Source organism: Salvelinus alpinus, chromosome 6 (assembly GCF_045679555.1).
Source record: "Salvelinus alpinus chromosome 6, SLU_Salpinus.1, whole genome shotgun sequence".
Taxonomy (NCBI): Eukaryota; Metazoa; Chordata; class Actinopteri; order Salmoniformes; family Salmonidae; genus Salvelinus; species Salvelinus alpinus.
Genome location: NC_092091.1, coordinates 28,952,757 through 28,980,168, shown reverse-complemented (window position 1 = coordinate 28,980,168; position 27,412 = coordinate 28,952,757). Strand labels below are relative to the sequence as shown.

The window sequence follows — 27,412 nt, the reverse complement described above, 5'->3', positions numbered from 1 at the left end:
TAAACATAGGGGAGGAACAAGAAGGACCAGACTACTGGAATTCTTTGCATTTTGTTTGTTATCAGTAAAAAAATCCCCTGCCCTATGGGGCAACCAAAGAGCAGGCTCAACTTCCGTAACTGCTTAGGTCACTTGCCCAGGGCAATATGGCAACCCTTAGCAATCCCTCATTATGTGCGTGTGTGTAACCACTCCCATATGTGTGTATGACCAGTCCATGTTCTCTCCATATGTCTGGGAAGACTTTTAGCTGACATTATTGTACGTTTTTGTGTGTAAGTGAACAATTTGTGTAAATATACGTATACTGACACAATCCACAGCAGTTAAAGTTAAGTGGAAAAAGAAAGTGGTGGCATTATTCTATGTAGGTTTGAATTCTGCCAACATGCTGTATTCGTTCTGGCTCATTAAGAAATTCTTGCAATGACATGTTTCCATTTCCTGACCCATGGTACCGTAAGCCTGGTTCCTAAGAACCATTCTACTAAATCTACTTATTCATGATAAATAGCCTACTTCTTACCCTCACTGTTGACAAACAGAAATTTATTTCACTGACATTCATACAAAATAACGGTGAAATGAATGTTACGAGAATGTGAAGCATCTAGTTATAAGATATTGCACTGTCCTGTGATAGGGGCTATGTTTCTGTTTAAAGAGACCCATGTGGATTTGATTTTACATCACACATGTGAGTCTCAGATATGTTGAACTTTACATTTGTCACCATGAATTCTCTCAGAATGTTTAATACAGCAAATGTGGATACCGTATGACAGGCAGTGTGTTTACATATCTTTAGACTGCACTGTAGTTACAGATCAAGTCCTAATGACTGCTCTGTGTTTGGAGAGGTTTGTTTGAACTTACTCAGAGGCAACTTTCACCTTTGCAGACACAAGATTTATGGGAAATGGCCCTCTAAGGGGCTCACATGAGAGTGAGAGTGACATCACAAGTAGATGTCTCATATTTGTGCTTAGGTTTGTGTGTGTGTGTGTGTGTGTGTGTGTGTGTGTGTGTGTGTGTGTGTGTGTGTGTGTGTGTGTGTGTGTGTGTGTGTGTGTGTGTGTGTGTGTGTGTGTGTGTGTGTGTGTGTGTGTGTGTGTGTGTGTGTGTGTGTGTGTGTACTGTAGGTTTAGAATCCTTTTTCTTGACTTGTTTAGACAGCACAGTGGTAGAGTTTCTGCATGGAAGCCTGACTGGTTCAACTACTGCATTCATGTGAGCAGTCTCATGACGGATCCCCTGTGTGTAAAGATTACATGACTTTTCCTCCCCTTATGAGGTGGGGAGGAGGGTGTGTCTACTGCCTCACAATCTTGAGTTTAAAAGGTCTCTCAAAGACGATATACTAACAGTACTTCACAGTGTGAACACAGTGTGAAGACCGCATAATCTGTGAAGAAGAGAAGACGCGCACCGCATACCAGGGCAATATTATTTTGAACATGCTTACCTGACTGTTTAGTCAGACAAGGGCTGCCAGGTGATTCAACAAACACTTTTACCCATCGGAGAACTCAACACATAGATTACAAAGTAAGTGAATATCTATAAATGCCTATAATTGACATCTTGATTCATTCATTGATGTAATTTAATTATCATTAGGGTTGAATATTTTACAGTTGATTTACAAATGTTCCATCCCGAGAATAAATCACTTTTCTCCAGGCTAACCCTGGAAGTGTCATTCAAAAGCATATAAAGCATATAGGCCTATGTTTGGATTTGATTAGAGCTTTGATCAAATGTTCAAGCCTGATGCTACCTGAGCCTGATGAGCCATACATTAAATACATTTTATGAGCCCTACATTAAAGGCATTTAATGAGCCCAAGCCCAAATGATTGTGCCGTTATCCAATATAGGCCTATGATATATAAGATACTGCACATTACACAAGACAGAAAAACATAAAAGCCCATAGATGTAGCTAGCTATAGGCTCTCTTGGGTTAACAAGTGAAACAAACTCCAGTATGCTAATCTTTTGTGAACTGTATTACTCCATTGTATTATACTGTATTATATGGACTGGAATTAGGCACCTCGTTCAAACCATGATAAAGCTGGGAGAGAACATTCGATTCTGGTGCAGTACATGCGGCCTACAAAATTACAAGTATAGACTAGCAAACAAGATTTTAATTTTGAAATATAATAAGATGCATACAGTGCCTTCGGAAAGCATTCAGACCCCTTGACCTTTTCCACATTTTGTTACGTTACAGCCTTATTATGAAATGGATTAAATAAATAACAATTCCTCCGCAATCTACACACAATACCCCATAATGACAAAGTGGAAACAAGTTTTTAGAAATGTTTGCAATTTTTAAAAAAACAAAAAAACATGAATACAGTATATATATATATATCTTGAAAAGTATTATCTATTTTGTGAAATTGATGGAGAGAGAGAAAGACTGCGAGAGAGTGCTCGTGGGTGCACTGATTTTAAAGCAATGATATTTGAGTGATAGAATGTTTTTAAAATAATCTTTACAATTAAAAAATAAGGTGACCCCCAGAAGCCAGATGGAGATATGTACCTTTAGACGTGAAAGTCATCCAGTAAAATCCTACTTGAGTAAAAGTCTAAAAGTATTTGGTTTTAAATATACTTAAGTATCAAAGTAAAAGTACAAATCATTTCAAATTCCTTATATTAAGCAAACCAAATGGCACAACTTTCTTGTTTTTTGTACATTTACTGATAGCACTCTCCAAAACTCAGACATACAGTAATTTACAAACAAAGCATTCGTGAGTCTGCCTGATCAGAGGCAGTAGGGATGACCAGGGATGTTTTCTTGATAATTGCATGAATTGGACTATTTTCCTGTCCTGCTAAGCATTCAAAATCTAACGAGTACTTTTGGGTGTCAGGGACTTTTGGGTGTATGGAGTAAAAACTGCATTATTTTATTTAGGAATGTGGTGAAGTTAAAGCTGTCAAAAATATAAATAGTAAAGGAGTAGTAGTAAATAGTACAGCTACCCCCAAAAAACTTCAGAGATTCCTGTTTTTCTACAGTCAAGACTACGATAGCCCAAGGCTGTTGCCAACCAAAGTAGCCATGACTGACGTTGTTTAACATAGGAGTCAACCTATTTCCTGTAGTGTCAAAATTATAAAATGTTTTGTTTCTTGTAATAAAGTTTACCTGAAATGGAGCACAATAACATTTATTAAATTATGTAAAACAATGTCCTTCAAAGAAGTTGACTCACCCACATAAGAATACCTGATGTATCAACTAGACTATGGTTTCTACCTGAGCACATGGAACGTGGTAATATCCTGCAATTCACACCTCCCATATAGATGGCATAACTCTTGGTGCTTGGCCCCTCTTTCCCGCCAAACATTCCTTTGTTTATTAAGAAGTGCTGCGTGAACTAAGCAGTGACTCCACTTCCGTCAGCGGCGTCATTACTGTTGATAGTTAGGACACTTTTTTAGAACCCAGCGTGAACCGGCAGGATTAGCCAATTGGCTGCTGACAAAGTAACATACACCATTGAACTAATTTGTTTGGACAATCAATTAGTGGCCCTGCATCCTACTGCTGGCTGAAGCTAAGCAGGGTCGGTCCTGGTCGGTCCCTGGATGGGAGACCAGATGCTGCTGGAAGTGGTGTTGGAGGGCCAGTAGAAGGTAGTCTTTCCTCTGGTCTAAGGAGATCCCAATGGAACAGGGCAGTGATTGGGGACATGTGTATGGTGCTGTCTTTCGGGTGGGACATTAAACAGGTGTCCTGACTCTCTGTGGTCACTAAAGATCCCATGGCACTTATTGTAAGAGTAGGGGTGTTAACCCCAGTGTCCTGGCTAAATTGCCAACCTGGCCCTCATACCATCATGGCCACCTAATCATCCCCAGCTTCCAATTAGCTCATTCATCCCTCTTCCTTCCCCTGTAACTATTCCTCAGGTCGTTGCTGTAAATGAGAACGCGTTCTCAGTCAGCTTACCTGGTAAAATAAGGGTGTAAAAAAAAAAAATTATAATAATTCAAGGTCAATAAAAGTGTAACAGCTGTCAAACAGTTAACCAGATAAAATAAACCTGCAATGTTATAAGAAATCTATTTGTCTACATTGAAAAACATTGTAATTCAAATAATAGACAGACAGATTTTCACAGAACAGAAAGGGTGTGACTAAGGAAAAGGACACAAGAAAGAAAGTATAATAGGGTGTGGTAATAAACTAGATTATTTTGTGTGCCCTTATTGTATGATTTCGTGCCTGCATGTCATTATAATGGATTGGTCTGTTATTTTGAGACCTGCCTTATTTACATCCTCCTTTGTTAAGCCTGTTTCTGCAGTATTATATCAGAAAAGTAATAACAAAGAAAACAAATAATTCGAGCACTTATAGGCATGAGTTCACTCACACGGATACACCTCACCAGCCTACATTACTTGACCTATACAGTATGACTATTTTAACCCTCATCTCATTTAAATACATACGTCTACAATATAAATACATACATACATCTACTACACTACACCCACCATAGACTAGCTGTATCCAAACCTGAGGGCAAACCCTATCAACAGTGACTGCTGTATGTAATCAAGTCTACTAGGCAAGGTGTTCAGGTCATGGAAGACTGCTTTAACACAGTAGTATCAGAAACAGGCTTCAACCGTGTACATTATGTATCAGTCAAAGTCTAGCCATGCCTAATACACAGGCTACTGAAACATGCTCACATTCACGTGCAGCACTTTCAATCCTGGCAGATAAGATGGAGAGCATATTCTTTCAAAGCTGACCTGGTTTAAGATGTTGGCAAAGATGTTTCATGAGTGGTTTGATGAGCATGAAAATGCTGTAAATCATATGCCATGGCCGCGTAAGTCACCAGATCTCAACCCAATTGAACACTTATGGGAGATTCTGGAGTGGCGCCTGAGACAGCATATTCCACCACCAACATAACACTAAACGATGAAATGTCTCATGGAAAATCCCTCCTATAGAGTTCCAGACACTTGTAGAATCTATGTCAAGGCACATTGAAGCTGTTCTGGCTCATGGTGGCCCAACACCCTATTAAGACACTTTTTGTTGGTGTTTCCTTTATTTTGGCAGTTACCTGTATATGAGTGTGTGTCCGTGTGTCTGATGGTTAATGTGTGTGTGTGTGTGTGTGTGTGTGTGTGTGTGTGTGTGTGTGTGTGTGTGTGTGTGTGTGTGTGTGTGTGTGTGTGTGTGTGTGTGTGTGTGTGTGTGTGTGTGTGTGTGTGTGTGTGTGTGTGTGTGTGTGTGTGTGTGTGTGAATATATTGCATGCATATCGTGTTTGTGAATGTACGGTATGTGCATTTATTTATGTGTAGGCAGCAAGTGTCAGTTATATTTGCACTATTTAGGCATTTCCAATTTTAGTTAGACTGTTCACATATCTCACTATTCCACTTGTTCACACATCTCAGCAGTTGCGCAATTTCTATCTTGAACTCAGTCAGTGGAATGTTTTTACACTCTCTCCCTCCCATGGTTGTTCTTAAGTCTGAGGTCACAAGGGTTAGGTTTAACATTGACGATGAAGAAACATTCCTTTCTCTCTCCGTCTATAACTTAGCCTCAATCTCTCCACTCCTTTCTTTGATTCTCCTCATTAGCATGTACATAAGTAATGAGGTGGTCGGGCGACTTTAAAGGCCCTGTGCTTTTTATGTGTATTGCCACACTATGAGGTTGGAATAATACTGTGAAATTGTTTTGTGACAAAACTGCACATTTTAAAGTGGCCTTTTATTGTCCCCAGCACAAGGCGCACCTTTGTAATGATCATGCTGTTTAATCAGCTTCTTGATATTCGACACCTGTCAGGTAGATGGATTATCTTGGCAAATCAGTAATGCTCACTAACAGGGATGTAAACAAATTTGTGCACAAAATGTGAGAGAAATAAGCTTTTTGTGGATCTGGAAAAATTCTGGGATCTTTTATTTCAGCTGATGAAACATGGGACCAACACATTACATCTTACGTTTATATTTTTGTTCAGTGTAGTTTGTAGAACAAACCGTTCGGACACTACAGATGTTTTCCTGAGAAGACTGATTTTTGGGATGTCTCATGGTCTGACAAGCATTGCACTAGCTCTGCCACCTTTCACCGTAGATGCGGGATTGACACGCAGCCCATGGAAAAAATACATATCTCTATCTTAAACAGATGGATTTTGACGGGGATTTCTGTATTATGACAATTAGATTTCAGCGGGGCCGCGGAAATTGTAGGCAAGGGTAAATTGTTACACAGAAATGATTTGATATTGAGATAAAAAGGGCTACATTGGACCTTGCAGTGTTTCCTTATTGAGACTCTGCTCTGTCACTGTGTAGTAACAGTCAGTGCAAAGTAGGAATGCAGATAGATTATGGGAAAGGCTTTCAGTAGGACTAAAGAAGTTACTGGAAAGGAATCTACAAAGATGATTATTACCAGTGGCGTAAAGTACAGAAGTAAAAATACTTTAAAGTACTACAGTGTTTTGGGGTATGGGTACTTTACTATTTATATTTTTGACAACTTTTACTTTTACTTCACTACATTTCTATAGAAAATAATGTACTTTACTTGAGTAATTTTCTATTAAAGTATCTTTACTTTTACTCAAGTATGACAATTGTGTGTGTGTGCGTGTGTGGTGGGGGGAATGAAATTAAAAGGACTTGGATAAAAGAGAGTGGAAGAAGAAGAGGAGTTTATGGGAGAGACTGGACACATAATAGGAGAGTTAGGAGGGGTATTAATATATTGATGTGATCACAAGTAATGAGTATAGCATAGCTTTAATTCACTCATTAGATGAGAGGACTACATTCGATTTGTGATGCACATTGGCCAATTATAATGACTATTGTTCAAAAAGTTATTGGATGGATCTGGATTGAGGATAGAATTCTAAGCACACGCAAAGTGACAACAATACATGCCACTCTCTGTTTTCTTTTGTTTCTCAGGATGCCTGTGGAAACACCATCAGTCAGAAACACGTCTACAGTTGGTCGCTTCCCATCAGTCACACTGGGATTGGGGAAAGATGAGGAGCCAGAGAAGAACACGGAAGAAGGGGGGTGTCGACAATGGTTACGTAAGATCTGTCCTTGTTGCTGTCAAAGACCGAGCAAAGATGATGACATCGCAGATAAGGTTGTCACAGGGAACGATGATGCAGACAAGCGTGTGGGGAATGGTGACAAGCCAGTCACTAATGGAAGTAACCTTGAAGGTAATTTATACTTTTAAAAATACCATACAGTCGCTAGTGAAAGTCTACACACCCCTTGCAGTCTTTACATTTTGCTGCCTTAAAAATTAAATCTAAAAAGGGCTTCAATTGGATTTCCTTCCTACCTATCTACACAACCTACTCCACATTTTCAAAGTGAAAGTTTTAAAAAATTAAGATGTATTGATTGCGTATGTCTTCACACCCCAGAGTTAATACTTGGTGGAAGTACCTTTGGCAGCCATTACAGCTGTGAATAATTTTTAATAAGATGCTACCAACCTTTCACAACTCATAGCGCAACATATATCCATTGTTTTTGTCAAAATTGCTCAAGCTCATTAAAATTGTGGGCAGCAATATTCAAACCCTGTCTCTGATTTTCAAGCAGATTTAAGTCAGGACTGAGACTGGACCATTCAGGAACACTCACCACCTCTTGGAAAGCCATTTTGGTGTCTATTTGGCATTAACATTTGTGGAATTGTCCCACTAAAAAATACAACTCTTACCCAGGGTTAGGTTTTCAGAAGACTGAGTTTTTTTTTCTGTAACTTTTTACATGGGCTTTTCTCCATTCATATTTATTTTGATCCTGACAAACTCTGCAGTCCCTGCCGGTGACAAGCATGCCCATCACATGATGCTGCCACCATACAGAGGATCAAGAACATTGCATTCACTCCCCTTATGGAAAAAAACATGATCTGTGATCTTAGTTAATATGATAGCATGTGACAACATGTAAAGCAACATGTGATAACATGAAACTACACATGTGAAAACATGTAATCACATGTGAAGTGTTCCAAAAATACACGTTTTCACATGATTTCACATTAAATTTCATGTGGGGTCATGTGATTTTCCATGTGTGAAATCATATGGTTTTTCTGTAAGGATCCAAATTACTGTCCTGTGTGACAAAGTGAAAGAAGGAATCCTGTGTTTAAATATCCACTCTATTCTGTTTGCAACAAGGCCATTAAGTAATACTCCAAGACAACAGGAAAAAGAAATTAACTTTTGTCCTAAATAAAAAAATACAGGTTTGGATCAAATTCAATACAACACAAAGTAAAAACCTCGGTATTTTCAAGTATTGTGATGGCACCATCATGTTATGGGTATGCTTGTCACCGGCAGGGACTGGGGAGTTTGTCAGGATCAAAAATAAATATGAAAGGAGCTAAGCCCAGGAGGAAAAAAAAGTCAGAGGAAAACTCACCACAGTCTACTGAAAACCTAACCCTGGGATAGAGTTTTCTTTTTCAGTGGTACAATTACTCACATTTTAATGCCAATGACACACCAGAATGGCTTTCCAAGGGGTTCTGAGTTTCCATGAGTGGTCCAGTCTCGTTCCTGACTTAAATTAGCTTGAAAATCAGAGACAGAGTTTGAATATTGATGTCCTTGAATTATTCTCAATCAAATTTACTGGGCTTGAGCAATTGTGCCAAAGACAATGGATATATGTTGTGGTGGAATATTGTATTCAAATGAGAGAGACTTTGTCATTTCTTCAAACAATCATCTTTATTCAATATCGATTAATTATTGAAATAATGAATCCGTCGACCCAACAGTCTTGACTGTTGAGCCGAGAGCCTACCCTTTACAGGCAATGATCAGTTTACATAGCTGATACCAAGAATGCTTGGTTCCACCCCTCCCATATAGATTGTGGGGCACCATAAGTCACTTTGGGTTCATCCTCTGGTCATCTGCCTCTGGTGTTGTCTCCCAGATGCCAGGATAATTAGGAATACTGAGGCCTGTTTTGTTCCTCCAGGCTATCTCTATCTCGGTGACACCCACCACATCTGATCTATGGAATGCCAGCTGTAGGTTTTTTATCACCAAGCCATCACTTAATCAGTTGCCAGCCCAAGCTGCAAAAGACTCCTCTCAGTTAACTCAGAAAGGGAGAGAGAGAGTTCTAAGAACCTTACTCTATTTCATAAAACAACCATTTGGTGCATAAATATAACATCGTTTTGTAATCAAGGCTACCACAATGTTGACCTAACAGCTGTGCAAAGTTGGTAGAATCTTGACATAAAAGATCCCAGACATTTTCCATACACACAACACAATGCCACAGATGTCTCAAGTTTTGAGGGAGTGTGTAATTGCCATGCTGACTGCAGGAATGTTCACCAGAGATTTTTCCAGAGAATTCAATGTTAATTTCTCTACCATAAGCCGCCTCCAACGTCGTTTTAGAGAATTTGGCAGTACGTCCAACCGGCCTCACAACCGCAGACCACATGTAACCACGCCAGCCCAGGACACCCAAATCTGGCTTCTTCACCTGCGGGATGGTCTGAGATAAGCCACCAGGACAGCTGATGAAACTGTAGGTTTGCACAACCGAAGAATTTCTGCACAAACTGTCAGAAACCGTCTCAGGAAAGCTCATCTGCGTGCTCGTTGTCCTCATCAGGGTCTTGACCTGACTGCAGTTCGGCGTCGTAACCGACTTCAGTGGGAAAATTCTCACCTTCAATGGCCAGTGGCACGCTGGTGAAGTGTGTTCTTTACGGATTTATTCCGGTTTCAATTGTACCGGGCAGACGGCAGACAGCCTGTATGGCATCATGTGGGCGAGCGGTTTGCTGATGTCAACATTGTGAACAGAGTGCCCCATAGTGGCGGTGCGGTTATGGTATGGGCAGGAATAAGCTACGGACAACGAACACAATTGCAGTTTATCAATGGCAATTTGAATGCACAGAGATACCATGACGAGATCCTAAAGCTCATTGTCATCCCATTCATCCTCCACAATCACCCCATGTTTCAGCATGATAATGCACGGCCCCATGTTGCAAGGATCTGTACACAATTCCTGGATGCTGAAAATGTCTCAGTTCTTCCATGGCCTGTAGAGTCACAAGACATGTCACCCATTGAACATGTTTGGGATGTTCTGGATCGACGTGAACAGCAGCGTGTTCAAGTTCCCACTAATACCCAGCAACTTCGCACAGCCATTGAAGAGGAGTTGGACACCACTCCACATGCCACAATCAACAGCCTGATCAACTCTATGTGAAGGAGATGTGCCACACTGCCTGAGGCAAATGGTCACACCAGATACTGACTGGTTTTCTGATCCATGCCCCTACATTTTTTAATAAGCTATCTGTGACCAACAGATGCATATCTGTATTCCCAGTCATGTGAAATCCACATGTTATGGCTGAATGAATGTATTTCAATTGACTGATTTCCTTATATGAACTGTAACTCAGTAAAATCTTTTAATAGTTGCATGTTGTGTTTATATTTTTGTTCAGTGTATTAACTCTGGGGTGTGAAAACATATGCAATCATAACAACGTAATCTTTTTTTACATGTATTATTCATTTGGAACATTTTAGATAATTTTCTTTCACTTAAAGAAAGTGGAGAAGGTTGTGTAGATCTGTAAGAAAAAAACGAATTTAATCCTTTTTTAGATTTAATTTCAAGACAGCAAAATGTGAGCACTGTATTTCATTGTTACTACGCAAGACATTGTGACATTTGTGATAGAATGGTTGACTTTAATATGAACTTCCCTCTCTTCCTGTTGTCTCAGAGCTGTTGTTGATGGTGCGGTCCATAGACCTGATGAAAAAAAAGAAAGGTCAGAACCGCATGGAGCATCACACAGACCGTTACTACGGTGATGGCCTCATCATCCGCAGGGGTCAGATCTTCATGATGTGGCTTGACCTCTCGCGACCTTACAATTCCAACACGGACAAACTCCACCTGGAGCTTAGGACAGGTCAGTGAGACATTCTGCTGAATCATGAAGGGTTACAATGACTCAAAAATGTCCTCCCTTGTTCCCCTGATGGGAAGCCCTAGGGCTAACAAGTGCACATGATAACAGTAAGCCCTTTATAACCAATCATGGGAACTGACAGAGTAACTAGTTGGTTGTGTGTTTTTGTTTATTGGCATGAGCTTGTGTGTCAGTGCGCTTGTGTCTTGGAACGGCCCTGTGCCTGCACCATATTTTGGTAATTATCACCATGGTAACTGGAGTCATGCATGTGGTTTGTGGCAAGCCTCCAGTGTTTTACAGGAGCCTGCCTCTCTCACAGTCCTGCAAAATCCCCTCTTTCCACTGACAATTCATTCCTACCATAAACAGCTTCGCCACCAACCAACTCATTTCACCATGCACTTTCAGCTTCTAGATTGTAATATTTATCTTAGAGATTCATTGAATATGAGTGTGTACTGAATGAGAGATATGTATTAATAGACAAGCAGCAAATCAACATTCAGGACAGATACTGTATGGAACTGCAGAATGAGTGTACTGCGGGTGGATTGTAGATGTGTCTGTGTGTGCGTGTGTGTTTGAGGATGAGAATGTTGCTCTGCTTGTTGTCTCAAACACACCCTGTTAACACCTTGGGTGCAGTCACCAATCTGACATAGAACTCTTTTAGGAAGGAATTTCTTGATGCCGTTAATAACTAACTACAGATTATGAATCAGCACGTGTTTTATTACCAAATGAAATACATATTTTTGTCAGTGTTGCCAACAACCAACATCATGTAATTTTTTTCATGACAGAAAAATTCAGCTAAAATAGGAGTAAGAGAAATTGCACAACAGAATTTCAACATATTTTGTTCTTATGATACTGAGTAATATTTGTGTGTGTCTGTCTGGGATAGGACCTTTGCCTACAGTGGCAAAGGGCACCCATGTCATCATTCCATTGGTTGAGGAGCTGGAGGATGACCGTTGGGAGGCCAAGATTGTGCAACGGGACGGCAACAGGCTCAAGCTGTCCATCAACTCCCCACCCACAGCCGTGATTGGCCGATACCAGCTCACCGTGGCAACGCAAAGCCCAAAGGGGGAGGCCACATCTACACATGACCCTGGGAATGACATCTGCATGCTGTTTAACCCCTGGTGTAAAGGTGAGAGAGAGAGAGAGAGAGAGAGAGAGAGAGAGAGAGAGAGAGAGAGAGAGAGAGAGAGAAAGAAAGAAAGAAAAAAAGTCCTCCTTTGTGCTACCTATATCCCCCACTAGAATCCCCATACTTTAATGAAGACAGCTTCTCCATCCTGGAGGGGGAAATCAATAATTTCCAGGCCCAGGGACATGTACTAGTCTGTGGCAACCTAAATTCCAGAATTGGACAAGAACCTGACACCCACAGTACACAGGGGGACAAACACCTGCCTGGAGGTGACAGCATTCCCTCCCCCATATGCCCACCTAGGCACAACTATGACAACTTAACAACAAAAACGGGTCACAACTCCTGCAGCTCTGTCGCACGCTGGGTATGTACATAGTTAATGGTAGGCTTCGAGGGGACTCCTATGGTAGGTACACCTATAGCTCATCTCTTGGCAGTAGTACTGTAGACTACTTTATCACTGGCCTCAACCCAGAGTCTCTCAGAGCGTTCATAGTCAGCCCACTGACACCCCTATCAGACCACAGCAAAATCATAGTCTACTTGAACAGAGCAATATTCAATCATGAGGCATCAAAGCCAAAGGAACTGAGTAATATTAAGAAATGCTATAGATGGAAGGAATGTAGTTTGGAAACCTACCAAAATTAGGTAACAACAAATTTAATCCCTTTTAGACAACTTTCTGGACAAAATGTTCCACTGTAAATGTGAAGGTGTAAACTTGGCAGTAGAAAATATTAACAGTATATTTGACCTCTCAACTTCCCTATCTCAATCGAAAAATCTCAAATAGAAAACCGAAGAAAATGAACAACAATGACAAATGGTTTGATGAAGAATGAAAAAATCTAAGAAAGAAATTGAGAAACCTGTCCAACCAAAAACATAGAGACCCAGAAAACCTGAGTCTATGCCTTCACTATGGTGAATCACTAAAACAATACAGAAATACACAACGGAAAAAGAAGGAGCAGCACGTCAGAAATCAGCTCAATGTAATTGAAGAATCCATAGACTCTAACCACTTCTGGGAAAATTTGAAAACACTAAACAAACAACACAAATAATTATCTATCCAAAATGAAGATGTATGGGTAAACCACTTCTCCAATCTTATTGGCTCTATAACAAAGAACAAACAGCAAAAACATATACATGATCAAATTAAAATCTTAGAATCAACTATTAAAGACTACTAGAACCCACTGGATTCTCCAATTACCTTGAATGAACTACAGGACAAAATAAAAACCCTCCAACCCAAAAAGGCCTGTGGTGTTGATGGTATCCTCAAAGAAATTATCAAATATACAGACAACAAATTCCAGTTGGCTATACTAAAATTCTTTAACATCATCCTTAGCTCTGGCATCTTCCCCAATATTTGGAACCAAGGACTGATCACCCCAATCCACAAAAGTGGAGACAAATTTGACCCCAATAACTACCGTGGGATATGTGTCAACAGCAACCTTGGGAAAATCCTCTGCATTATCATTAACAGCAGACTCGTACATTTCCTCAGTGAAAACAATGTACTGAGCAAATGTCAAATTGGCGTTTAACCAAATTGTCATACAACAGACCACGTATTTACGCTGCACACCCAAATTGACAAACAAACAAACCAAAACAAAGGCAAAGTCTTCTCATTCTTTGTTTATTTTTTAAAAAGCCTTCAACTCAATTTGGCATGAGGGTCTACTATACAAATTGATGGAAAGGGATGTTGGGGGAAAAACATACGACATTATAAAATCCATGCACACAAACAACAAGTGAGTGGTTAAAATAGGCAAAAAACACACACATTTCTTCCCACAGGGCCGTGGGGTGAGACAGGGATGCAGCTTAAGCCCCACCCTCTTCAACATATACAGTGGGGAGAACAAGTATTTGATACACTGCCGATTTTGCAGGTTTTCCTACTTACAAAGCATGTAGAGGTCTGTAATTTTTATCATAGGTACACTTCACCTGTGAGAGACGGAATCTAAAACAAAAATCCAGAAAATCACATTGTATGATTTTTAAGTAATTAATTAGCATTTTATTGCATGACATAAGTATTTGATACATCAGAAAAGCAGAACTTAATATTTGGTACAGAAACCTTTGTTTTCAATTACAGAGATCATACGTTTCCTGTAGTTCTTGACCAGGTTTGTACACACTGCAGCAGGGATTTTGGCCCACTCCTCCTCCATACAGACCTTCTCCAGATCCTTCAGGTTTCGGGGCTGTCGCTGGGCAATACGGACTTTCAGCTCCCTCCAAAGATTTTCTATTGGGTTCAGGTCTGGAGACTGGCTAGGCCACTCCAGGACCTTGAGATGCTTCTTACGGAGCCACTCCTTAGTTGCCCTGGCTGTGTGTTTCGGGTCGTTGTCATGCTGGAAGACCCAGCCATGACCCATCTTCAATGCTCTTACTTAGGGAAGGAGGTTGTTGGCCAAGATCTCGCGATACATGGCCCCATCCATCCTCCCCTCAATACGGTGCAGTCGTCCTGTCCCCTTTGCAGAAAAGCATCCCCAAAGAATGATGTTTCCACCTCCATGCTTCACGGTTGGGATGGTGTTCTTGGGGTTGTACTCATCCTTCTTCTTCCTCCAAACACGGCGAGTGGAGGTTAGACCAAAAAACTCTATTTTTGTCTCATCAGAACACATGACCTTCTCCCATTCCTCCTCTGGATAATCCAGATGGTCATTGGCAAACTTCAGACGGTCCTGGACATGCGCTGGCTTGAGCAGAGGGACCTTGCGTGCACTGCAGGATTTTAATCCATGACAGCGTAGTGTGTTACTATTGGTTTTCTTTGAGACTGTGGTCCCAGCTCTCTTCAGGTCATTGACCAGGTCCTTCCGTGTAGTTCTGGGCTGATCCCTCACCTTCCTCATGATCATTGATGCCCCACGAGGTGAGATCTTGCATGGAGCCCCAGACCGAGGGTGATTGACCGTCATCTTGAACTTCTTCCATTTTCTAATAATTGCGCCAACAGTTGTTGCCTTCTCACCAAGCTGCTTGCCTATTGTCCTGTAGCCCATCCCAGCCTTGTGCAGGTCTACAATTTGATCCCTGATGTCCTTACACAGCTCTCTGGTCTTGGCCATTGTGGAGAGGTTGGAGTCTGTTTGATTGAGTGTGTGGACAGGTGTCTTTTATACAGGTAACGAGTTCAAACAGGTGCAGTTAATACAGGTAATGAGTGGAGAACAGGAGGGCTTCTTAAAGAAAAACGAACAGGTCTGTGAGAGCCGGAATTCTTACTGGTTGGTAGGTTATCAAATACTTATGTCATGCAATAAAATGCTAATTAATTACTTAAAAATCATACAATGTGATTTTCTGGATTTTTGTTTTAGATTCCGTCTCTCACAGTTGAAGTGTACCTATGATAAAAATTACAGACCTCTACATGCTTTGTAAGTAGGAAAACCTGCAAAATCGGCAGTGTATCAAATACTTGTTCTCCCCACTGTATATCAACGAATTGGCGAGGGCACTAGAAAAGTCTGCAGCACCTGGCCTCACCCTACTAGAATCTGAAGTCAAATGTCTACTGTTTGCTGATGATCTGGTGCTTCTGTCACCAACCAAGGAGGGCCTACAGCAGCACCTAGATCTTCTGCACAGATTCTGCCAGACCTGGGCCCTGACAGTAAATCTCAGTAAGACCAAAATAATGGTGTTTCAAAAAAGGTCCAGTCGCCAGGACCACAAATACAAATTCCATCTAGACACTGTTGCCCTAGAGCACACAAATAACTATACTTCCACAAAGCTGTGAACGATCTGAGAGACAAGGCAAGAAGGGCATTCTATGCCATCAAACGGAACATAAAATTCGACGTACCAATTAGGATCTGGCTAAAAATACTTGAATCAGTTATAGAACCCATTGTCCTTTATGGTTGTAAGGTCTGGGGTCCGCTCACCAACCAAGAATTCACAAAATGGGACAAACACCAAATTGAGACTCTGCATGCAGAATTCTGCAAAAATATCATCCGTGTACAATGTAGAACACCAAATAATGCATGCAGAGCAGAATTAGGCCGATACCCGCTAATGATCAAAATCCAGAAAAGAGCCGTTCAATTCTACAACCACCTAGAAGGAAGCGATTCCCAAACCTTCCATAAGCAATCCATTACCTACAGAGAGATGAACCTGGAGAAGAGTCCCCTAAGCAAGCTGGTCCTGGGGCTCTGTTCACAAACACACCCCACAGAGCCCCAGGACAGCAACAGAATTAGATCCAACCAAATCATTTAAAAAAATGATAATTACTTGACACATTGGAAAGAATAAACAAAAAAACAGAGCAAACTAGAATGCTATTTGGCTCTAAACAGAGAGTACACAGTGGCAGAATATCTGTGACTGACCCAAACTTAAGGAAAGCTTTGACTATGTACAGACTCAGTGAGCATAGCCTTGCTATTGAGAAAGGCCGCCATAGGCAGACCTGGCTCACAAGAGAAGACAGGCTATGTGCACACTGCCCACAAAATGAGGTGGAAACTGAGCTGCACTTTCTAACCTCCTGCCCAATGTATGACCATATTAGAGGCACATATTTCCCTCAGATTACACAGATCCACAAAGAATTCGAAAACAAACCTGATAAACTCCCATATCTACTGGGTGAAATACCAGTGTGCCATCACAGCAGAGAGATTTGTGACATGTTGCCACAAGAAAAGGTCAACCAGTGAAGAACAAACACCATTGTAAATACAACCCATATTTATGCTTATTTATTTTACCTTTTGTACTTTAACCATTTGTACATCGTTACAACACGGTATATATACATAATATGACATTTGTAATGTCTTTATTCTTTGGAACTTCTGTGAGTGTAATGTTTACTGTTAATATTTATAGTTTTTTTCACTTTTGTATATTATCTACTCCACTTGCTTTGGCAAAGTTAACATATGTTTCCCATGCCAATAAAGCCCCTTGAATTGAATTGAATTGATCAAATCAAATCAAAGTTTATTTGTCACGTGGCCGAATACAACAGGTGTAGACCTTACAGTGAAATGCTTACTTACAGGCTCTAACCAACAGTGCAAAAAAAGGTATTAGGTGAACAATAGGTAAGTAAAGAAATAAAACAACAGTAAAAAGACAGGCTATATACAGTAGCGAGGCTATAAAAGTAGTGAGGCTACATACAGACACCGGTTAGTCAGGCTGATTGAGGTAGTATGTACATGTAGATATGGTTGAAGTGACTATGCATATATGATGAACAGAGAGTAGCAGTAGTGTAAAAGAGGGGTTGGCGGGGGGTGGTTGGCGGGACACATTGCAGATAGCCCGGTTAGCCAATGTGCCGGAGCACTGGTTGGTTGGCCCAATTGAGGTAGTATGTACATGAATGTATAGTTAAAGTGACTATGCATATATGATAAACAGAGAGTAGCAGCAGCGTAAAAGAGGGGTTGGGGGGGGGGGGCACAAAATGCAAATAGTCCGGGTAGCCATTTGATTACCTGTTCAGGAGTCTTATGGCTTGGGGGTAAAAACTGCCTTTTTGTCCTAGACTTGGCACTCCGGTACCGCTTGCTTGCCATGCGGTAGTAGAGAGAACAGTCTATGACTGGGGTGGCTGGAGTCTTTGACAATTTTTAGGGCCTTCCTCTGACACCGCCTGGTGTAGAGGTCCTGGATGGCAGGCAGCTTAGCTTAGAGGTCGAGTAATTGCCGTACCAGGCATTGATGCAACCCGTCAGGATGCTCTCGATGTTGCAGGATCTCAAGACCCATGTGAAATCTTTTTAGTTTCTTGAGGGGGAATAGGTTTTGTTGTGCCCTCTTCACGACTGTCTTGGTGTGTTTGGACCACTCTAGTTTGTTGTTGATGTGGACACCAAGGAACTTGAAGCTCTCAATCTGCTCCACTACAGCCCCGTCGATGAGAATGGGGGTGTGCTCGTTCCTCCTTTTCCTGTAGTCTACAATCATCTCCTTAGTCTTGGTTACGTTGAGGGAAAGGTTGTTATTTTGGCGCCACCCGGCCAGGTCTCTGACCTCCTCCATATAGGCTGTTGTCGGTGATCAGGCCTACCACTGTTGTGTCGTCTGCAAACTTAATGATGGTGTTGGAGTCGTGCCTGGCCATGCAGCCGTGGGTGAACAGGGAGTACAGGAGGGGACTGAGCATGCACCCCTGAGGAGCTCCAGTGTTGAGGATCAGCGTGGCCGATGTGTTGCTACCTACCCTTACCACCTGGGGGCGGCCCGTCAGGAAGTCCAGGATCCAGTTGCAGAGGGTGGTGTTTAGTCCCAGGTTCCTTAGCTTAGTGATGAGCTTTGAGGGTACTATGGTGTTGAACGCTGAGCTGTAGTCAATGAATAGCATTCTCACATAAGTGTTCCTTTTGTCCAGGTGTGAAAGGGCAGTGTGGAGTGCAATAGAGATTGCATTATCTGTGGGTCTGTTTGGGCGGTATGCAAATTGGAGTGGGTCTAGGGTTTCTGGGATAATGGTGTTGATGTGAGCCATTACCAACCTTTCAAAGCACTTCATGGCTACGAACGTGAGTGCTACGAGTCTGTAGTCATTTAGGCAGGTTGCCTTTGAGAGAGAGAGAGAGAGAGAGAGAGAGAGAGAGAGAGAGAGAGAGAGAGAGAGAGAGAGAGAGAGAGAGAAAGACAAGGAAGAAGTAAATTAGCTAATACAAATCAAATCAAATGTATTTATATAGCCCTTCTTACATCACCTGATATCTCAAAGTACTGTACAGAAACCCAGCCTAAAACCCCAAACAGCAAGCAATGCAGGTGTAGAAGCACGGTGGCTAGGAAAAACTCCCTAGAAAGGCCAAAACCTACGAAGAAACCTAGAGAGGAACCAGGCTATGAGGGGTGGCCAGTCCTCTTCTGGCTGTGCCGGGTGGAGATTATAACAGAACATGGCCAAGATGTTCAAATGTTCATAAATGACCAGCATGGTCAAATATAATAATCACAGTAGTTGCCGAGGGTGCAACAAGTCAGCACCTCAGGAGCAAATGTCAGTTGGCTTTTCATAGCCGATAATACAAAGAGAGCTTGTCCCTGTCCTCAGCCCAACCCTACACTCTTAGAAAAAAGGGTTCCAAAACGGTAGAACCCTCTGTCGAAATGATTCTACATGGACCTCAAAAGGGTTCTACCTGGACCAAAAGGGTTCTACCTGGAACCAAAAAGGTTTCTTCAAAGGGTTCTCCTATGGGGACAGCCGAATAACCTTTTTAGATTCTAGATAGCACCGTTTATTTTCTAACAGTGTAAGCTCAGAGACTCTCCATAGACTTCACCCTCATTTCAGGCTGATGACATCACACAATGGAATTATTTTCCTTTTGAACAACTGGATTTAACCTCTCTCTTCTTCTCCGTCAGATGACACAGTGTACATGGACAATGGCGATGAGAAGAACGAGTATATCCTGAATGATGTTGGAAGGCTCTACTATGGCACAGAGAACCAGATTGGTTCAAGAACGTGGAACTATGGACAGGTGAAGGAACATGAAGATTATAAGTCAGTTGATGGGAAAATGTCCTGAGTAGGACAGACCTAACTAACATCTTTCTATCATTGCCCCTGCTTCTCTCTCTCCTTTCATGTCTCCCTCTCTATTTCTCAGTTTGACAAGGGGATCCTGGATGCCTGTCTTTATGCTTTGGAGAAGAGTGCGACCCCCCCCTCAGGCTGGGGAGACTCTGTCAACGTGGTGAGAGTCATTTCAGCCATGGTGAGTCCTCCTCGCAAACACAGGGCCTACACTTTAGAACTTCACAGTATCACCTCTAACCTCGCCTCTAAGTCCAACCAATGTCCAACCAAACTGGCACCTCATTATTCCAACTCTAAACTGAATCCAAAGTGAACCTGTACTCTCCTTTATCCCAGATCAACTCCCCAGATGACGGTGGGATCCTGGAGGGGAACTGGTCAGGGAACTATGTGGGCGGGACTTCCCCTACATCCTGGAGTGGCAGTGTTGACATCCTGAATATGTACCATAAGGACGGAGGCGCACCGGTCAGATATGGCCAGTGCTGGGTCTTCTCTGGGGTCACCACCACAGGTGTGTTTGTATGTCTTTGGATAAATCAAATGACTTATCTGAGGGAAACTTGAGTGCCATGTTGCTATGCATTGACCCCTAACCTCTCACCCTCCAATCTCTTCCAGTGTTGAGGTGTTTGGGCATTCCCTCCCGTAGTGTGTCCAACTTCAACTCCGCCCACGACACAGATGTCTCCTTGACAACAGACGTGTACTTCGATGAGAAGTTGGAGTCTATAGATCACCTCAACTCTGACTCCATCTGGTGAGTAGAACATAATCATACTCTCTTACTCATGGTATCATTCAGTACTACATCATCTTAGTCATGTCATCACACACCACTTATGTAAATCCAATGTGGATTTACTTGATTACATCTAATTATAACCCATTCCTGCTTTAGGAACTTCCATGTGTGGAACGACTGTTGGATGGCTCGTCCAGACTTGCCACCTGGTTATGGCGGCTGGCAGGTAGTAGACTCCACCCCTCAGGAGACCAGTCAGGGCACATACCGCTGTGGCCCCGCCTCCATCAATGCCATCCGTAACGGACAAGTGTTCCTGAAGCATGACTCACCATTCGTCTTTGCCGAGGTGGGTCTCTAGTGTGTCTTCTCCCTTCCTTTCTCTCAGACGCACAGTGATGACCTCACTTGCCCCTAGTCTCAGATGTCCTCCATCTCAACCATCTCTACCTCTCTCTCTCTGCTGTACCTGTACTGTAGGTGAACAGTGATAAGATCTACTGGCAGAGGAACCTGGATGGCACCTTCACCCAGATCCACAGTGAGAAAAACGCAGTGGGCCACTGTATCAGCACCAAGGCTGTGGGCTCCGATGAACGCAATGACATCACAGACCTTTACAAGCACCCAGAAGGTAGCTTCACATAGCTGTGCAAACATTAACAAACACTGGGTAGCATTGCATATCATAGTTTCATTGCCATACCTATACAAGCAGACTCCTGTATAAGAACCCAGAGGTTAATATCTATTCTATTTTTTCTTATTGTTATTCTCTCCAGGCACAGAGGAGGAACGCATTGCTGTGGAGACTGCAAGTCGCTATGGCTCCAAACCAGATATCTACTCCTCTCCCATCGCTCAGGATGTATCCATAGAGGTGACCATGGATGGGGAGGGGCCACGCATGGGGGGAGATGCAGAACTGACCATTGTCATGCGCAACACTAGTTCTCTACCACGCACTATCAACCTCCACAGCCAGGTGGCAGTCATGTACTACACTGGTGTGGTCAAGGCTACTGTCAAGAAGGACCAAATTCCTGTGGAGCTGCTACCCAATGAAGGTGAGCCACTGGGAAATGTCTTGTGTTACATATATCAGTGATGTTCAGTCAGACAGTGTTATTCATTGCATGTCCAGGTTTTTCTCACCCTAGTCCTGCCTCCCTCTCCTAACAGTGAAGAACCTGGAGTGGATCCTTCAGTACCAGAACTACCAGGACCAGCTTGTGGACCAGGCTGCTCTGATGCTGACCCTGTCGGGCAGGGTCAGTGAGACACAGCAGGTTCTGGCAACTCAGTTCAGCTTCCGCCTCCGCACCCCTGACCTCATCATTAAGGTAAGCAGAAACAGAATGAATGAATATCTCCATAAATCTCATCCACAGCATCCATATTTGTGTCTGTCTGTCCATCTGTCTGTTGACAACATAATCCAGAGATGTTCTGTAATGATAAGGTTTCCATATACTTTTCCCTCCTAGCCAGTAGGGGAGGCTGTGGTGGGGGAAAAGATGGCGGCTGAGATCTCCTTCACCAACCCTCTGCCATGCACGCTGAAGGGAGTGGTGTTCCGTGTAGAGGGGCTGGGCCTGCAGAGTGTTCGACAGATCACTGTTGGGTGAGAAACTATGTTCACATACATTCTGCTTGCCATATCTCTTTGTCACTCCATTCATCACATGGGCATATACAAATGTCCTGTAACCAGGGTTGGGGTCAAATTGAAATTCCAATTCAATTCTTGAATTCACTCATGAAGTGGAGAATTTACACTGAATAACACTTGAAATTATGGAATTGGAATTGGAATTATACTGTTTTAACTTTTTGAATAGGAATTGAATTGGAATTGTAAAACATTTAATCTTTGGAATGTAATTGAATTGGAATTCTATATATTTACATTTCCCAGTTAAGGGAATTAATGGACGTAGTTTCAACAAATTGACCCTAGGATTTGTTTTTAATCATTTCAAGCTGTATTCCTATATTTCCAGTACAGCTAGACTGTCTGAAGCCTGAAAGCCTGAGGGAATTGAATTCAAATTCGAATTTGTGGAACTGTTGGGGATAACATTGAATTGGGAATTCAATTCTTGGAACTTACCTAACATTGTAATTCAGAGGACTTGAATTATCTCTGAATTCAAAGACTGACCTGGAATTTGAATCGATTTAAATGGAATTTACAGGGAGAGAGAATTATTTAGAATTGAATTTGTAAAATTGACCCCAACCCTGAGTGTAACATCAGCAAAACATGCCTATGAGTTCATCTGAACACAACATAATTCTGTATGACACTATACTCTCTGTCAATCTGTGGTGCATGTAGTCAATCTTCCTTCATGTTTTGAACAAGCGCAATACTGAGTGTCTCTATCATATCTCTCAGTGATGTGGCCAGTCGCGCCACTGTGGTTCAGACGGAGGTCTTTGTCCCCACCCTGCCTGGACCCAGGAAACTGTTGGCTTCACTGGACTGTAAACAGCTCACACAGGTTCATGGTGTTGCTGACATCAACGTGAAGGAGAAATAAGTCTTCAGACATCATAGACCTCTCGGTCTGCTTGACTATTGAGGCATAATCACTATGGAGGTCAGAAGAAATCATCTCCCTTCCTCTTCCCCCTACCAGAGCACTGGTGTTGCTGTTGAGTCAATTATGATGTTCGAAAGTACAGCTTGTGAGACAGGAAAACCATACACCATGCAAGACAAGCATTTTCAATAGTCATGTTGTCACAAATGTTTCCATTCCTCCCTCTCAAAATCAGATTGGACCTGTATAATGTGCCTTGAAAAGTGGCTAAACGAATGATTGCAGCCTTTACAAGACTAATATTAGGACTTGAAGCATACCTACTGAACAGAGCACCCGTTAGTTATATGACACATGGGAACAATAATGTTTGCTCAGCATACTGTACAGTGCAGCAATAATACCTTATACAGAATGTGTTGCATGTTATGTTGACAGAACATTATACACTATCTATGACACCATCAGATTTATCTCAGCTATTATTTATCACTTATTAGAAGGGCTTTGTGTTAACTAACACTGTACAATTATCAAATAATTTGGTGCTATTATTAACTTATAAACATTGTTATGGATTTTAAGAGATCAGTTCTTTCAAACACATATTCATGCTTATGCAGCAGGTAGCCAAGTGGTTAGAGCGTTGGACTAGTAACCGAAAGGTTGCAAGATTGAATCCCCGAGCTGACAAGGTAAAAATCTGTCGTTCTGCCCCTGAACAAGGCAGTTAACCCACTGTTCCTAGGCCGTCATTGAAAATAAGAATTTGTTCTTAACTGACTTGCCTAGTTAAATAAAGGTACAATTAAAAAATGCACTACATGTAGCGTGAATGTCTAAAAGTCTTTCTATTTGAACTGGATGAACAAATCAGTATTAGGAAGTCAAGTTAAATCTGCTCCATCCCATGGTTTTTGGATCCAGGTTTTGTATTAACATCAGATGTTCTGTTTTTTTGCACTTCTGCATCTCAATATTAAGTACACAATTAGAGCTGAACTAAATGAAGCACCCAAGGTAGAGGTTTATGACAAAAATGCTGAAATGGCAGCTACACACATTTTTCACAAACAGCATATAATCTGTAACTGTTTTAATAGTGTATTGTATTTGTGTGCTATTTACGTTTTTTTATACTATGTGAGTAAATTAATTCCACTTCAATACTTTGTCCTTATTCTGTGTGTGTGTGTGTGTGTGTGTGTGTGTGAGAGAGATAGAGAGGAGATAGAGAGAGAGAATTGGTAGAGTGACAGCAACAGGTTTACCCAGGTACATGTTATGAAAGAGTTGATATTTTAATGATGTAAGCGTTCAGTTTGACATCATGCACAATTATGAACACACTCCCTCATACACATACATAAACTGTAATGTACAAATCACATCTTTCTACATTTATTTGGCCTTTTTCATATTAATTAGTTCATTAAAACACATGATATTGGCAGTCATAAGTCAACCCCTTCATAATAAAGTCAAGATACTATAATGCATAGGCGGAAATCCCAGGGGGGACGGGGGGGACACGACCCCCCCAACCTGGGAAAAATATGATTTGTCCCCCCCAATCTATCACTGTAAACATAACTATGTAATTTCAATAATATTAATAATACGCAATGAAAGCAGTTGTGCTGATTATAGACACTTAATAGCGCCTTTTTAAGTTTCAAAAGATTGCGACCACCCCGCCCTTTGCCTCACAATGGTTTGATCCACTGCCAGTTCTTTAGCTGGCAAGGTAATAGAGGGTTCGTATCTACTGTCCGAAAGTCACTCAATGTACGTAACTGACGTGAGGTTAATCCAGTCAATCGCGCCATAGCAATGTTTACATTTTTATGTTGGCAGGGTTCACACACTAGCTGAATTTGCAGAGCTAGCGCGCAAACTAAAGCAAACATTAACTAGCAAGCTAGCTAGTACCTATTCCATTAATGTGGCGTCGTCAAAGATGGAATCTTTGCTATCGTCAGTTTATTCCAAGATCAGCATGCAGCTGTAGTGCTTCAAAGTCCCTGTGATAAGGTTGGCGATAAACTGAAGTCCAAACTGAACAGAACTACACTCTCTTATACCATTGTCTTAAATATATTTAATGGTCTCGTTGCAAAAGCTAAGTTGTCGCTAGTGAACTTTTTTAAATGTATTTTATTTCACCTTTTTTTTTTTTTAAGATTATAGCAAACACCACAGAAACGGAATTAGTGGTCGCTAGCTTTACAAATTCAGCTATTGTTGTAAGCCAGCCAATATGAAACAAACTATATTAAAATTAGAAAGGTTGTAGCATATGTTGTGTAAATGTGTGTGTGTGCAGCTAGACCGGCCAGCCAGCCAGCCAGGTAGAAAAATGGCAGAAAAAAGTAAAAAGACGGACATCAGAGTATTTTTCAGTACACCAAAACGCAAAGTAAGAACTCTAGTAGCCTAATATCTCAAAGACGAGTTGATAAAATGTTCATAAGAAAGAAGTGAAATGCTAATGGAAATGTTTCACAATGATGTCATTAGGCAGAGCAGGCAACAGATGGCACACAGACAGCAGAGCTGGGGACAGATAGGCAGGGACAGACTGGCAGAGACAGGGAGTCTCAGGTAAGTTTGTTGAGTCTTTGTTTGGCAACATTATGAAAGGTTCTCAATTTTTTTAACTTGTAAAATAGGGACATAATTGGAAAATGCCATGGATACCCCAGCTCTCAACTTAAACTGATGACTAAACTAAGATTTGTTTATGGCAATGGTATTGCTGTTGTGATTAATTGTGTAGTTTTGGGTACCGGTAGTTAGGAGTACGGCAAACACCTTATTTCTTTTCTAGGAGACAGACTGAGTCAGTGAGGGTGGTGAAAGGGAAAGAGCCAGGGAGAGAGACTTCAGAGAACAATGTCATAGCCACGGCAGGACCAGGTGTCACCCTTGTTGCCAGCAGCACCAGTATAGGGTACAGTGGCACAGCATTGTCCAGTTACCTCAGTGATGGCACAAAACCATATCAGCCACACCCACAATTTTTGAACCGCAAACTCTTGCCAACAGAGTGTTGACGTTTCAAGAGGCCCCAAAGCACAGAATGAAATTCTGAACATCATGGCCAATACAATCATTCGAGGCATTGCAGCTGAGATTAGGTCTCTTCCGATTGTACAATTTTCATTAATTGTTGATGGTACTCAAGATGTCTCTGGTGCTGAACAGGAGAGTGTCTTTTTGCATTATGTTGACCATGACCTTGTCCCTCACGAGGAGTTTATTGGGCTATACAGGGTGTCGGAGACAACAGGCGAGGGCATTGCGAAAGTGGCAACTGAAGTGTTGTTGAGGCTCAATTTGCCTCAACAACGATGGTGTTACGATGGTGCCTCAAACATGGCAGGAAAATACACAGGTGCACAGGCAATTGTGAGAAGGCAGCAGCCATTAGCCCTCTATGTCCATTGTGGAGCACACTGTGTAAATCTGATTACACAGGCTTGCTGCTCAGCCTCCCCACTGATCCGGGATTCCCTTTCTTGGGTCCATCAGTTAGGTGTCCTCTATGGCCAGTCAGGAAAGTTTAAGAGCATGTTTGAATCAATTGCCACGTCCAAAGAAACACATCTGCCCACCCGGAAACCCCTATGTCCAACAAGGTGGACTGTGCGGAATACTGCTATTAGAGCTGTGCTAGGGCAGTATGAGCGGGTACTAAGCAGCCTAGAGGAGAGTAGTTTTTAGTACATGACAGTACACTTACAAATTATTTATTTCATGTTATTTTATTTAAAATTGCATACTTTGTGCGACATACTTGTCCATAGCTGCTGTTTGAAGAGTTGAGACACTGACTGAAGGATATTTTGTTTGATTTATTTGGGTTTTTCATTGAAGTAGTTATTTTGCTTTTAGAACTGTACTTATTTTAAGCTTTTTGTTCTTGTAAAGATATTGTAGTAGACTCAGGCCAGTGGCACATTTAATGACTATATAAATGTATCAGAAAAAGTAAAATTAAAAGGTAAATTCAATACGGAGACTAACTTTGTGATGGTTCTCAATGGAGACTCTTTTAGATGAGATCACACCATGTTCATTGTATTTATGAAAACTACACCCATACAGTGTACAGTACCATTGTTACCTACTGGCCTTTCTTGATATTGCTAGTTGTAAGTACGAATACCTGCATACATACTGGACTGGTAAGGAGCACTGCTATAACTATTATTATTAGTAGTATTATAATGATTTAAACATTTGAACAAGTTGGTTAAACCCTTCAGTTAACTACTGTACCTATCAATTATTCAGTTGTA

At 41.6% G+C, this 27,412-nt stretch overlaps 1 protein-coding gene across 1 annotated transcript; it reads left to right on the top strand.

The window, feature by feature from the left end:
- Positions 1-1,359: 1,359 nt before the first annotated feature.
- On the top strand, positions 1,360-24,275 carry LOC139578492 (protein-glutamine gamma-glutamyltransferase K-like). Its single transcript, XM_071406154.1, has 14 exons — positions 1,360-1,548; positions 7,005-7,273; positions 10,864-11,055; positions 11,966-12,217; positions 19,637-19,755; positions 19,885-19,992; positions 20,151-20,328; positions 20,436-20,574; positions 20,716-20,908; positions 21,040-21,193; positions 21,342-21,626; positions 21,742-21,902; positions 22,047-22,183; positions 22,961-24,275. The coding sequence occupies exons 2-14, from the start codon at positions 7,006-7,008 to the stop codon at positions 23,103-23,105; spliced, it is 2,331 nt and encodes a 776-aa protein (XP_071262255.1). The 5' UTR covers positions 1,360-1,548; position 7,005; the 3' UTR covers positions 23,106-24,275.
- The last annotated feature ends 3,137 nt before the right edge of the window (positions 24,276-27,412 follow it).